The 15,251-nt window shown below is 39.6% G+C and overlaps 1 protein-coding gene across 4 annotated transcripts in view; it reads left to right on the top strand.

Annotated features, from left to right (window-relative positions):
- Positions 1–1,045: 1,045 nt before the first annotated feature.
- Positions 1,046–15,251, top strand: part of SLC9C1 (solute carrier family 9 member C1) — a 91,723-nt gene continuing 77,517 nt past the window's right edge. For 2 of the 4 annotated variants that reach the window (XM_045088365.1, XM_045088367.1), the window contains exons 1-5: positions 1,046–1,140; positions 1,408–1,552; positions 5,313–5,569; positions 6,705–6,805; positions 9,399–9,527. In XM_045088365.1, coding sequence (XP_044944300.1) covers positions 5,422–5,569; positions 6,705–6,805; positions 9,399–9,527 — 378 coding nt within the window. In that variant the 5' untranslated portion in view covers positions 1,046–1,140; positions 1,408–1,552; positions 5,313–5,421. Of the gene's footprint in view, positions 1,141–1,407; positions 1,566–5,312; positions 5,570–6,704; positions 6,806–9,398; positions 9,528–15,251 lie in introns of all 4 variants that reach the window. The other 2 variants (XM_013060917.2, XM_045088366.1) reach the window with 2 other exon arrangements.

Here is a 15,251-nt window from a genome sequence, read left to right as displayed (position 1 = left end):
AAAGAGTAAATCTTAGATAAACAAATGTTTGCTGGGCCATTTAGAAAAAAACGGGACACAGAGGACTTGGATCAAACAGACCTTGGTAGGTTCCTCCCTTTCTACCACACTTAGGTCCTACTATGATGTTAAATATGGTGATTGTTCTTTACTTGGAGGTCTTCTAAATTTTTATATGCCTTTGAGGGAGAGGTAAAGAGCTTTTCCTGAATTACCTGAGTTTTTATTGCCTTTTTTTTCTTTTTAAATATTTTATTTATTTGAGAGAGAGCAAGAGCAGGGGAGAGAGGCAGAGGGGAGGGAGATGTGGACTCCTCGCTGAGCAGGGAGCCCCAGGACACAGATGACCCTGGGATCATGACCTGAGTCAAAGGCAGATGCTTAACCAAATGAGCCACCTCAGTGCCCTTTGATTGCTTTTTAACTCAAAATATCTCCATGCCAAAGTGACCCATTTGGGGATGACCTGCCTTTGGTCCCTACAATATTATTAAACTTCTTCACCGTAATCACTACGTAATTACAATGAAAATGTCCTTTGTAAGGTTTATTTAGGAAATAGAAATAAGTGTCTCATTATTCCTAACAACTTCTCCACATAAATGTTCCAGAAGTGAAAGTCCACTGGCCTATTTATTCTTCTACATGTCGCACATAGCCACTCTCTCTCTCTTTTTTCTAATCCAGTAACCAGCCTCCTCATAGTTCAAAATCTCTACCTCCCTGTCTTACCCAGGAAATCCACTTCTAGAATTCTAGGAAGAGTGTCCATCAGCTCTTTGCCAGAAATCCATTGTTCAAAAACTTTAAATTAACATAACAATAAAATTCTTGGGTTCTTTTTCACCCTTATTTATCTATTTATTATTTTTTAAAAATAAACATGGTCTTAAGTCGTCCACGGTTGCCTTGGTAGTAAAGGGGCAGTGGTGCTGAGCAGCATCTTCTAGTGTATGTCATCAGCCAATCAGGTCAGGAGTTATGGACCTGAAGCCAATGGGTGCAGACCAGGGGCGGGGCTTGGAGCAAGTAACTGCCAGAGAGGTTGCAGTTGATTGTGGCTGTTCTGGGGTGAAAAGAAGAGCTGGTCTCCACTTCTCACTACCCCAGGATACTCTTCTCTTTCTGAGACTCTGGACGGTGAGCCCCTCCTGCAGTTTTCCCTTCAGGAAGTTGCTTTTCCCCTCTGGTATTTTGCTCCCTCAGGCTTTCCTTGGAGAGGAGGAAGTGCTCCCACAGTATTCCAGCTACCCCTTCAGCCAGCCATTCCCTCCAAGAGTTTCCACCTTCCCTGTAGCAGCCAAATCAAGGCAGAGGAGCCTCTCATTTGGACTTGCTGCGCCTTAACCGCTGTCCCTCCTCCATGACTCTTCCTATATCATCCCTTCCAAACTATCTGGTTTATAGGTTTGTTACCTTTGCCTTGCTGAGGCACGGAGAGGAAAGCACGCTGATGTCCGGGTCAGTCTCCTCAGGTGCATGGAGCTGAGCCGAGAGGGACGAAGGGCTCCTTGGGAGTGAAGAGGCATTAGGAGGGCGACAGACCGTCCATGTCAGTCAGAGTCGTGAGTAAGGGCTGCTTGCTGTGTGGTGTGGCAGGACCCCGGTGGTGGGTCTGTCATAAACCTTGAGGCCAGAGTTTGCCCCTTGTGAAGATTACTGGGATGCCACTGTGCCCTCCTCAGGATGCTTTTGTCTGCGAATTCCTGAAAAATGTGGTGATTAGAAGGAAAAAAAGACTTGCCATTTTCAGGGACAGGGAATTAGTCTTACTTCCACTTTCCATGACAGAGAGAATTTCTTAAGGCCTACTGACTGTTGAGAGGCAAGGCCACATGCCCTTTCTGAGAGAGCAGTCATTAATTTACTACATGCATAGTGTGTGAAATGGAGGCATTATCGAAGCTATTGAAAAATTAATGTAGGAAACCTCTATGGTAATTTCAAGACAAATGAATACTTTTCTCTTAATGAGACACAGACTCATACACTTCTCCAAAGTTGTCAAAAGTCAGCTGAACCTTAAGAAGAGTTTCAATTACATTGAAAATCTGTTTAGTCTCACTGCTCTTTCTTTACCCATACCTTTTAAGCTATTAAACTAGAGTGATATTAGCATTTACATGCTAACTTAAAATGAGATCATTTCGTTGGGTGAGAGGTTTGCCCAGAGAATTTGGCGTAGAGGTTGGAAAAGCCAGACTGAGTGTTTGCCATGTATTTACAGCCAGATAGTGGAATCCTGTTGAACTTGATCATCTGTATCCCTGAGTTTCAAGGTTAATGAAGACAGAGTAAATTTATTATTTTCTGAAAGGAGTCGATTAGGATTAAATATATAAACACTTCTTAAAGTTTTCATATAAACAATTTTAGAAATGAGGAAAATGCTTATGGGAACATGTCTCCCTACTTTTAGTTTGGAAAATAAACTCCTTAATTGTAGTAAATTCTGCAAGCATGTAAGAATGTGTAACTATGTTGCAGAAAATACTTTTCCTTTTTTGGTCAAGCCTCTTTGCTCCAGGATGTTTAATTTTGGAATAACAGTGGGCAAGTTAATAGGTGACATTGACATTATTTTCCTAAATAGTTTGGCATTTAACTAAAAGCAAGTATCATTAAACTATCACAGTGTTGTTTCCTAAAGGCACGGACTTCTCTCAGGGTGGGACTTCGGAAAAATGGCTGCTCATTAGAATCACTGGGAAGCTTCTGAAGTTCCCAATACCCAGGTTAGACCTCAGACCCATTAGATTAACCTCTGGGAGTGCCACCCATACCTCTGTACTTTTTTTTTTTTTAAAGATCCTATTTTTAAGTAATTTCTACAACATGAGGCTGAAATTTACAACTGAGGCCAAGAGTCCCATGCCCTACCCACAGAGCCAGCCAGGCAACCCCACCTCTGTATTTTTAAAACTCTTAAGTTATTCCAGTGTGGCACCAAGGTTGAGAATCTCTGTCTTAGGGGGATAGCCAAACTTGCTCTTGTTCCATCAGAGCTATATGGCTATCAAGATATCTGGATCTATCTCCAGCTCTTGACATGTTAAAGTAAAATTAAGGAATTTAGAAATCGTTCGAGGAAAGACATAAACCAGGCAAACACAAAAGAAGCCCTTGACATCAGGGACCTGGTCTAACACTCAAAGCTAGGTATCCTTCAGTGTCACGACCAGCGGGCCTGCTGCTCATACATGGGCCATATTATTCCCCTGTTGGACACAATCTCACAGAACATCAACATCATGAGATCACTCTAAACCTTAAAAGTGGAACAGAAAGTCACCAGGCAGCCCGTAGATACCAAACAACCCCTCTCTTGGCTAAAATGAGTGACTTCTGCTTCTTTTCCCGTGACAGCTTTATCCTTGTTCTAGTCTGCCCTCCCTATAGATAAGATACCCAGCCACAGAATTATCCTTGCTTCCTGATGGCACCGATCTATATAGCAAACTCTTATTTTTCTGGACCTTCTCCAGAATCACCCAGCCAGAGCCCAGATGCACATTTCAACATCCTGTTACTGAGACAGACGACAGTTCGCCAGGGAACTTACTGGAACAAATGATGAACCCAAATGAAAACTTCAGATGTGTTTCTGGTGTTGTTTGAATCATGGAACACTACATCAAAAACTAATGATGTATGATGACTAACATAACACAATTTTTAAAAAAGTTAAAGTTTTAAAAAATAAAAAATAAAACAAAATTGCTAAACATTGAAAAAAGAAAGAAAGAAATGATTTGAGATTAAAAATGGAGGAATTTTGCCTTTGAATTGGGTGAATCCCAGTGGTTGCTGACTTTGACTACACATTAAAATTGCTGATGAAACCCAGGCTGCAAGTCAGACTGATTGAAACAGAAATCTCTGGGTATAGGACCCAGGCATCAGTATCATTATAACACCACAGGTGATGCCAAATAAATAAAATAGACACAGAAAGGTAAGTTTCACAGATAAGGACCTATACACATAGGAAGACTGAGGACAACAGCCATTGAAGGAAGAGTCTTTCACCCTGTAAGCTGCAGAGCATCAGCCCTTTGCTTACGGGCAGTCTGACCACAGTGGGCACTTTTACATTGGTGCTAATATGATACAACATTTATAAACGGTGTTTATGAGGCTCTTTGATGCACTGATAGAACACTGAGTGGAGAGCAGTATAAAGTATATTAGTGTAAAGATGAGCCCAACAGTGTAAATAATACACACAAGAACCATGAGATGGCAGGACTGTGGTTGATTTTTCCCCCTGTTTTTGGCAATGTTTGTTTATATATTTATTTCAGAAGTGTTCAGTAAACATGTATTCATTTAATTTTCTCTTTCAAAATATTATTTTTATAATTAGAAAAGGGTACATAATAACAAAAAAGTATTTAAAATTTAAAAAGACATTGAACTTTGAAATTTAAAAAGACATTTCTGGATTAGGAAAGGAAGTTTGGTAAAAATGAACTAATTTAGCATGGCAGCCAGATAAGATGCTAATAGAGGACACTAGAAAATATTAAGTCACTATTAGGAGATAGAATTGGAAGAATTCTCTGCATGAATTTTAAGACCCTGATATAAAACACTCCTTAGCATGGGAAGCAGATGAGATTACAGACTGTAACTATCACTTATTTCCTCAAACTAAGACACATCCCAGGACACATCGTGGCCCGTGTTCCTCTTCCATGAAGCAACAGTGAGATAGAACATGTAACAACTCCCCTGTTTTAAATCCTTTTGGTTTCAACATTTTTCTTATGTTCTTGATTAATATACAAAAGTTAGAGAAAACCTGGCTCATTGCTCCTAAATGAGATAAAAGAATGCTAAGATGGAATATCACCATGGTCTATTAGCTCCTGTCTGGAGAGAGCAGCAAAAGAGATAAGAATATTCTGACCATATCCATTTTTTTTTCCCCATTTGGAACAGCTGCCAGACATGCTTCCAGAGGCTCTGATAAGCTGAGGGCAAACCCTTCAGTTGTCCATCCCCAGAACTAAGTAATCTATACTAGTCTGTGGTCCCAGTAACTGGTTAGATGAAAGCTCCTTTCACACCATTGGGTAGATGCACGGTGAGTAACAGCAGAGGAGTACTTGGCATTGTAAGTGAACACAGGGTGACACTGGGGTTGTATCACTTGGGGTTGTACTTTTTATACCTCATTCAAATTGTAAGCATCATAGAAGGCAGAGGCTTCGCAAAATTTGGTGGACCCTAAGATATCTCCAGAAATAACTAAGGAGAAATGTGAGCTTCTTTCTTCTTCTTCTTCTTCTTCTTCTTCTTTTTTTAAGAAATGTACTAGAAGTCCAAGAAGAAGGCAAATTTTACAATCCTGTGATCCTGTGAGCGTTTTGCTGAGTCTTAAGAGTTGAACTCAAAAGGTCTGTGAGAAACAGCAGAATGGATTTGAATTCTAGTCTGTCTAATTCCACTCTTACCAGTGGACTTTCCAACACGTGGCAGGAATTTTTCTCAAGTACGTTTATGACTGCTTCTGAAGATCTCCCTAAAATCATTCTAATACTGTCCTTGGTCTGCACAGTTGGAGGTAGGTATAACTCTCTTTATGTGAGTTTATTCTATGGCTATATCTTGTAAATGTCACCATATAGAACTGGGGAAAGTAACAGTAATAGAAAATTAGAATTTTGTTCCTAAATTACATACTTTTAACCCAATATTATCAATCAAATGAATCCAATGATAATCTGCCCCTGAAAAGAGATATGTACAGTCTAGTTCATATTATTTATCATCTTTTGGATTCAAAGTATTCACACTTTTTATTTGGTAGGTCATGATTAGATTTAAAGATGGGAAGAATCAAAGCAGATGAGCCAAAAATTAAGAGATGGGGTATTTTGATTGTTATCTGCGAGATCACAAACTATAGTTTCATTCATATATTAAAACTAGTTGTGTACTACTTTCTTCACTTGAGCAAAGAATTTTCAAAATGGGGTGGGGGGAGTCTTCTGAGTGGATCGGTTATCTTTTAACCACTTGGTAGTGTTTCCCATAGGTTTTGTTCAAATAATAAATTATGCCTCCTTCTATGAGAAGAATACTATAAAAATCAAAAGAAAACACTTTTTTTCATTCTTTCATTAAAACTTATATTACAAAGAGACATAAAACATTAAACTGAAGGCAATGCTGTGATATTGCTTATTGTACTTTGATAACAATTCATTATAGGCTTTCTAATGTATAGTAGGCAACGAGTAATATAGGAAGCTAGCTTTTCTCACTGGGCAAATTCTTACAGCTGGTTCCTCATTGTTAGTTTGGGAATCAACCAGGAGATTTCATTAAAGTTTAGTTATTCATTGACCTCTTATTGCAAGATTGCTAAAGAAACTAATATCTGATATATAGCATGTACAAAACATTGCTATAAACATTTTAGTAATAACCCAAGAACCAATGACTGCTAGGAATATTTACTAAAGATACTGAGGAAACGAGATACTTCATAGAAGAGGTAAATACAGAATCCAGCAGATTAAGAATTATACCAGTTCAATGTGCTTAAGTATGAGAGAAGGTTTCAATTACAGGAATTAAGTAAGTGAAAAGTGGAACAGTATTTCATTGTCCTCAGTATTAAGAAAACATACCAAATTAAAGTTCCATAAATGTGATATTTCACTGCCTTTCAGTAAATATGTATTTTTTTGCAGCATTTTTGAATCTACACTTAAAAGACTTTCCAGTTCCTTTCCCTGTGATATTATTTTTAATTGGATGCAGTTTTGAAATATTAAGTTTTACATCTGTGCAGGTGTGTATAGTAAATATTGTATTTTGTAGTATATCTCAAATTCATACAAATACAAAAAATGGCTTAAGGAAATTTGCAAAAATACTTGCCAATTCACTGCTCTGCCAGTCTGTGGATGCTTGTGATATGGATGATGTCAGACCAGATGCATGAAAAAAGGAACAAGGGTGACAGAGCTGAGATTCAGCTACACAGAGTCAAACAGAGCCTCCATCTGTAAGGAGTTGGGCACCTCAGAGAATAAGTTCACATACACCTACTGAGAGTATGAGCAGCTAATGACAGTTTAAGCAGAATTCAAAAACTTAGATGAGAATTGCCTCTTCTCTTTAAAGATTTTACTCGTTCATTTGTCAGGGAGAGAGAGAGCACAAGCAGGAGGAGCTGCACGCAGAAGGAGTAGCAGGCTCCCTGCTGAGCAAGGAGCCTTGATGTGGAACTAGATCCTAGGACCCTGGGATCATGGTTTGAGCCAAAGGCAAATGCTTAACCAACTGAGCTACTCAGACATCCCAAGAATTGGCTAATAAGATAGAAGCCCAGAGACTCTGAGCGGCTGGTACAGGACTCTAGTTGCAAGAGAATTCTGACATTGAACCAATCTATTGCCTCAGTTAGGAATGCTTTACAGGGTTCCCATTAGAATAGAGGCTAAGTCTTATGTGTGTGTCTTACAAGATCTCAAGAAACAGAATCTGAACCTCTTACCTGGAGTTGGAAGTGAGAGGAAGGCAAACCACAGATGTGGTCAAGGCAGCTACGATGTTATAAATAGTTGAGAACAGCTGGAGTCAGGTAGAGGAGAGAGACTCTCTTTACTATAAGGGATGTAGAATGCATCATTGACACATTAAATAGGTTTCTAGCCCCAGACAGGCAACAAATTTTTTCTATAAAAGGCCATATTGTAAATATTTTAGGGTATCCAAGCCACGTGAGCTCTGTCACAATAACTCAACTCTGCCATTATCGTTCAAAAGCGACCCTAGGCAATATGTAAGTGAGAAGCATGGCTGTGTTCTAACAGGAATTTATTTTACAAAAACAAGCATTGAGTCAGATGTGGCCCTGGGCCATACTTCTCCACTTACTCTAGTCAGTCAGAGTGTGAATGAGAACATGCATGAAAACGATTGGCCTTCCCAAACAAAGGTAACCAGTGATATTAATGAACATTACGAAAAACATGTATCCATATAAGAACCAGATTATTACTTCATTTGTCATCAATAGGTTTTGTAACCATACAATTTTGACTTATATGCGATTCTAAGTACTTCTATCAACTTTTCTATTTGTCAATAACTTTTTAAAAGAAGAGAACAGAGATCAAGAACTGTGCAGGGTCTCAGATTTTACTCTATTTGCAAATAATAAGTTAGCATGCCACAGTTTCATGATCGTGGCAAAAGACACAGGACGCTTGGGCCCAAGGAAAGGACTTCATTGCTCACGGCAAGAGCAGAAACTGTGGAGTATCAGCATCTTCTTGTTCCATGAGCCCCAATACCCACAGGGAGAAAAAAAGAGAGCCCGGTGAAACCTGCATACATGACGGATTGCATTATAGGAGAAGAAACCCGAGTTTAGAGAACTTGAATATTTCATGATGGGCAGTAAGCTCTCCTGACCTCTTGCCCTGGACGGAGACACTGTCCTTATTACACTGTACAGCATAGTATGCCAGTTCTTTGCTCTCAAGGAGGGCATGTGGCTCTGTCTTCCAATGCTGTGAGCTATACAAATACTTTTGAAAGTTAGTCTGGAAGAAAAGCAATCAGTGCCTTCACTCCTAAGACATGGAGAAACACAAGAGAGTCATGGAGACTCATCCCTCCCAAAGCAAAGATACCAACTAACACAGCAGGCAATCCGTGTTTCCTTAATGAACAGAATGTTGAGTGGATGCCCATAACGGGATTTACAAATATCAACTAAATAATTTGTGATAAACACCATTAATTAGTTATTTCATTAACAACATTAACTTCCCAGTTTTTATCCCTGCTACTCTCCCACACCCATCTTCTGTGTAAGCCATGGTTAATTATTTGTAGTTTCTGAAATTTAATATGATTGCTTGCTCCTTTGTGGATGGTTGTGCGTGATAATCCATCCACCTGAAACCTGTCTCCCTCTTGTATGCCTGAAGATCTCCTTCATTTTTCTCTTGTACCCACCATCAATGTACTTTCTATACCTGTTGTTTAAAAAACAAAATAGGCATGGAGATAATGCGATGGAAAATTATGAAAATCTGGAGTGCCTGGGTGGCACCGTCAGTTAGGTGTCTGACTCTTGGTTTCTGTTCAAGTCATGATCTCAGGGTGGTAAGATCGAGCCCTGCATGGGGCTTAAGTCTTAAGACTCTCTCTCCCTCCCCCACTCCACTTTCCCCTCTCTCTAAAATAATAAATAAGTTTTTTTTTTAAACAAGAAAGAAAATGATGAAAAGCAGTACAGTCAAGATTTGAAAACCTATTCACTGTGATATATCTTTTTCTCTTTTGCTAGTGATAGGAGTGCCTGGCTTATAATCTATGCTAATAGAAGGATGGATAAATGAGATAATGACATTTTTTTATATTATTAGGTCCAAATATATGCAGATGCCATACAATGGATGAGTCCAAAAATCTTTTTTGATCTATTTACCCCAATAATTATCTTTAATGTTGCCTTTGACATGGATGTTTACATAGTGCAGAAGTTATTTTGGCAGGTAAGACATTCTTTTTTGCGATAATATCATTCACTCATGACCTACTCTATGTTGTCTATGTTCAAATTTTTAAAAATTTTGCTCTAAATTAGAAAATAAAGAAGAGCCTCCATTTTTGATTGCACCTCATTAATAGCTTTTTTGATTTCACCTTAGTTAGATTTTAGTTCTTTTATTTCTCCAGAAAGGGCTTTTATATCTCTCGAGAGGGTTTCTCTAATATCTTCCATGCCTTTTTCGAGCCCGGCTAGAACCTTGAGAATTGTCATTCTGAACTCTAGATCTGACATATTACCGATGTCTGTATTGATTAGGTCCCTAGCCTTCGGTACTGCCTCTTGTTCTTTTTTTTGTGTTGAATTTTTACGTCTTGTCATTTGGTCCAGAGAAGAGTAAATGAAGGGGCAAGTAAAATACTAAAAGGGTGGCAACAACCCCAGGAAAATATGCTTTAACCAAATTAGAAGAGATCCAAAATCGTGAGTGGGGAGAAAGGGGATAAAAAGAGGTTCAAAAAGGAAGAAAGAAAAGAAAAAAAAAAGAAAAGAAAAGAAAAGAATTTTTAAAAAAGAATACACCTAAGAAAAATGTAAAAAAGCAAAAATATATATATTAGATAAACTAGTATAAAATCGTTAAAAAAGAAAAAGGTAACAGTTAAAAAAAAAATTTTACCCGAAGGCGAGAAAAAAAAAAAATGAAAAAGAAAAAATTAAATTAACTGCAAGACTAAAAAAAATCACAGGAAAAAAGCCATGAGTTCCGTGCTTGGCTTTCTCCTCCTCTGGAATTCTGCTGCTCTCCTGGTATTGAAACCGCACTCCTTGGTAGGTGAACTTGGTCTTGGCTGGATTTCTTGTTGATCTTCTGGGGGAGGGGCCTGTTGTAGTGATTCTCAAGTGTATTTGCCCCAGGCGGAATTAGACCGCCCTTACCCGGGGCCGGGGTGAGTAATCCGCTCGGGTTTGCTTTCAGGAGCTTTTGTTCCCTGAGCGCTTTCCGTAGAGTTCCAGAGGACGGGAATACAAATGGCGGCCTCCTGGTCTCCGGCCCGGAGGAGCCGAGAGCCCAGGGCCGCACTCCTCAGTGTGCGCTCAGAGAACCGCGCCCAGTTACTCCCGTCTGCCTGACCTCCGGCCGCGCTCCGAGCTCACCGAGCCTGCGACCCGTTCAAGGTAACACGGAGCTGTGAGCTTACTGTCGGCTCTGTCTCTGTAGCTGGCTTTCCCGTTCCAATACCCGCAAGCTCTGCGACACTCAGACACCCCCGATCCTTCTGTGACCCTGCGGGACCTGAGGCCACGCTGACCCCGCGTGGGCTTCGCCCCAGTTTAGCCTCTGGAGCGATGTCCCTCAGTGGAACAGACTTTTAAAAGTCCCGATTTTGTGCACGGTTGCTCCGCCGCTTGCCGGGAGCCGGCCCCTCCCCCCGGGGTCTATCTTCCCATCGCTTTGGATTCACTTCTCCGCCGGTCCTACCTTTCAGAAAGTGGTTGTTTTTCTGTTTCCAGAATTGCTGTTCTTCTCTTCGATCTGCCGATGGATTTTCAGGTGTTTGCAATCTTTAGATAAGCTATCTAGCTGATCTCCGGCTAGCTGAGGCAGTCTCAGCTTGCTACTTCTCCGCCAGAGGAGGCTCTAACTGCTAGGATAAATGAGGCAGAAGAAAGAATTAGTGATATAGAAGACCAAATGACAGAGAATAAAGAAGCTGAGCAAAAGAGGGACAAACAGCTACTGGACCACGAGGGGAGAATTCGAGAGATAAGTGACACCATAAGACGAAACAACATTAGAATAATTGGGATTCCAGAAGAAGAAGAAAGTGAGAGGGGAGCAGAAGGTATACTGGAGAGAATTATTGGGGAGAATTTCCCCAATATGGCAAAGGGAACGAGCATCAAAATTCAGGAGGTTCAGAGAACGCCCCTCAAAATCAATAAGAATAGGCCCACACCCCGTCAACTAATAGTAAAATTTACAAGTCTCAATGACAAAGAGAAAATCCTGAAAGCAGCCCGGGAAAAGAAGTCTGTAACATACAATGGTAAAAATATTAGATTGGCAGCTGACTTATCCACAGAGACCTGGCAGGCCAGAAAGAGCTGGCATGATATTTTCAGAGCACTAAACGAGAAAAACATGCAGCCAAGAATACTATATCCAGCTAGGCTATCATTGAAAATAGAAGGAGAGATTAAAAGCTTCCAGGACAAAGAACAACTGAAAGAATTTGCAAATACCAAACCAGCTCTACAGGAAATATTGAAAGGGGTCCTCTAAGCAAAGAGAGAGCCTACAAGTGGTAGATCAGAAAGGAACAGAGACCACATACAGTAACAGTCACCTTACAGGCAATACAATGGCACTAAATTCATATCTCTCAATAGTTACCCTGAATGTGAATGGGCTAAATGCCCCTGTCAAAAGACACAGGGTATCAGAATGGATAAAAAAACAAAACCCATCTATATGTTGCCTCCAAGAAACACATTTTAAGCCCGAAGACACCTCCAGATTTAAAGTGAGGGGGTGGAAAAGAATTTACCATGCTAATGGACATCAGAAGAAAGCAGGAGTGGCAATCCTTATATCAGATCAATTAGATTTTAAGCCAAAGACTATAATAAGAGATGAGGAAGGACACTATATCATACTCAAAGGGTCTGTCCAACAAGAAGATTTAACAATTTTAAATATCTATGCCCCCAATGTGGGAGCAGCCAACTATATAAACCAATTAATAACAAAATCAAAGAAACAGATCAACAATAATACAATAATAGTAGGGGACTTTAACACTCCCCTCACTGAAATGGACAGGTCATCCAAGCAAAAGATCAGCAAGGAAATAAAGGCCTTAAACGACACACTGGACCAGATGGACATCACAGATATATTCAGAATATTTCATCCCAAAGCAACAGAATACACATTCTTCTCTAGTGCACATGGAACATTCTCCAGAATAGATCACATCCTCGGTCCTAAATCAGGACTCAACCGGTATCAAAAGATTGGGATCATTCCCTGCATATTTTCAGACCACAATGCTCTAAAGCTAGAACTCAACCACAAAAGGAAGTTTGGAAAGAACCCAAATACATGGAGACTAAACAGTATCCTTCTAAAGAATGAATGGGTCAACCGGGAAATTAAAGAAGAATTGAAAAAAATCATGGAAACAAATGATAATGAAAATACAACGGTTCAAAATCTGTGGGACACAACAAAGGCAGTCCTGAGAGGAAAATATATAGCGGTACAAGCCTTTATCAAGAAACAAGAAAGGTCTCAGGTACACAACCTAACCCTACACCTAAAGGAGCTGGAGAAAGAACAAGAAAGAAACCCTAAGCCCAGCAGGAGAAGAGAAATCATAAAGATCAGAGCAGAAATCAATGAAATAGAAACCAAAAAAACAATAGAACAAATCAACGAAACTAGGAGCTGGTTCTTTGAAAGAATTAATAAAATTGATAAACCCCTGGCCCGACTTATCAAAAAGAAAAGAGAAAGGACCCAAATAAATAAAATCATGAATGAAAGAGGAGAGATCACAACTAACACCAAAGAAATACAGACAATTATAAGAACATACTATGAGCAACTCTACGGCAATAAATTTGACAATCTGGAAGAAATGGATGCATTCCTAGAAACATATAAACTACCACAACTGAGCCAGGAAGAAATAGAAAGCCTGAACAGACCCATAATAAGTAAGGAGATTGAAACAGTCATTAAAAATCTCCAAACAAACAAAAGCCCAGGGCCAGACGGCTTCCCGGGGGAATTCTACCAAACATTTAAAGAAGAACTAATTCCTATTCTCCTGAAACTGTTCCAAAAAATAGAAATGGAAGGAAAACTTCCAAACTCATTTTATGAGGCCAGCATCACCTTGATCCCAAAACCAGACAAGGATCCCACCAAAAAAGAGAGCTATAGACCGATATCCTTGATGAACACAGATGCGAAAATACTCAACAAAATACTAGCCAATAGGATTCAACAGTACATTAAAAGGATTATTCACCACGACCAAGTGGGATTTATTCCAGGGCTGCAAGGTTGGTTCAACATCCGCAAATCAGTCAATGTGATACAACACATCAATAAAAGAAAGAACAAGAACCATATGATACTCTCAATAGATGCTGAAAAAGCATTTGACAAAGTACAACATCCCTTCCTGATCAAAACTCTTCAAAGTGTAGGGATAGAGGGCACATACCTCAATATCATCAAAGCCATCTATGAAAAACCCACCGCAAATATCATTCTCAATGGAGAAAAACTGAAAGCTTTTCCGCTAAGGTCAGGAACACGGCAGGGATGTCCATTATCACCACTGCTATTCAACATCGCACTAGAGGTCCTAGCCTTAGCAATCAGACAACAAAAGGAAATTAAAGGCATCCAAATCGGCAAAGAAGAAGTCAAATTATCACTCTTCGCAGATGATATGATACTATATGTGGAAAACCCAAAAGACTCCACTCCAAAACTGCTAGAACTTATACAGGAATTCAGTAAAGTGTCAGGATATAAAATCAATGCACAGAAATCAGTTGCATTTCTCTACACCAACAGCAAGACAGAAGAAAGAGATATTAAGGAGTCAATCCCATTTACAATTGCATCCAAAACCATAAGATACCTAGGAATAAACCTAACCAAAGAGACACAGAATCTATACTCAGAAAACTATAAAGTACTCATGAAAGAAATTGAGGAAGACACAAAGAAATGGAAAAATGTTCCATGCTCCTGGATTGGAAGAATAAATATTGTGAAAATGTCTATGCTACCTAAAGCAATCTACACATTTAATGCAATCCCTATCAAAGTACCATCCATCTTTTTCAAAGAAATGGAACAAATAATGCTAAAATTTATATGGAACCAGAAAAGACCTCGAATAGCCAAAGGGATATTGAAAAAGAAAGCCAACGTTGGTGGCATCACAATTCCGGACTTCAGGCTCTATTACAAAGCTGTCATCATCAAGACAGCATGGTACTGGCACAAAAAACAGACACATAGATCAATGGAACAGAATAGAGAGCCCAGAAATAGACCCTCAACTCTATGGTCAACTAATCTTCGACAAAGCAGGAAAGAATGTCCAATGGAAAAAAGACAGCCTTTTCAATAAATGGTGCTGGGAAAATTGGACAGCCACATGCAGAAAAATGAAATTGGACCATTCCCTTACACCACACACAAAAATAGACTCAAAATGGATGAAGGACCTCAATGTACGAAAGGAATCCATCAAAATCCTTGAGGAGAACACGGGCAGCAACCTCTTCGACCTCTGCCACAGCAACATCTTCCTAGGAACAACGCAAAAGGCAAGGGAAGCAAGGGCAAAAATGAACTATTGGGATTTCATCAAGATCAAAAGCTTTTGCACAGCAAAGGAAACAGTTAACAAAATCAAAAGACAACTGACAGAATGGGAGAAGATATTTGCAAACGACATATCAGATAAAGGACTAGTGTCCAGAATCTATAAAGAACTTAGCAAACTTAACACCCAAAGAACAAATAATCCAATCAAGAAATGGGCAGAGGACATGAACAGACATTTCTGCAAAGAAGACATCCAGATGGCCAACAGACACATGAAAAAGTGCTCCATATCACTCGGCATCAGGGAAATACAAATCAAAACCACAATGAGATATCACCTCACACCAGTCAGAATGGCTAAAA

This window comes from Mustela putorius, unplaced genomic scaffold (assembly GCF_011764305.1).
Source record: "Mustela putorius furo isolate JIRA1106 unplaced genomic scaffold, ASM1176430v1.1 tig00003834_pilon_pilon_pilon, whole genome shotgun sequence".
Taxonomy (NCBI): Eukaryota; Metazoa; Chordata; class Mammalia; order Carnivora; family Mustelidae; genus Mustela; species Mustela putorius.
This window is presented reverse-complemented; position numbering and strand designations above follow the sequence as displayed.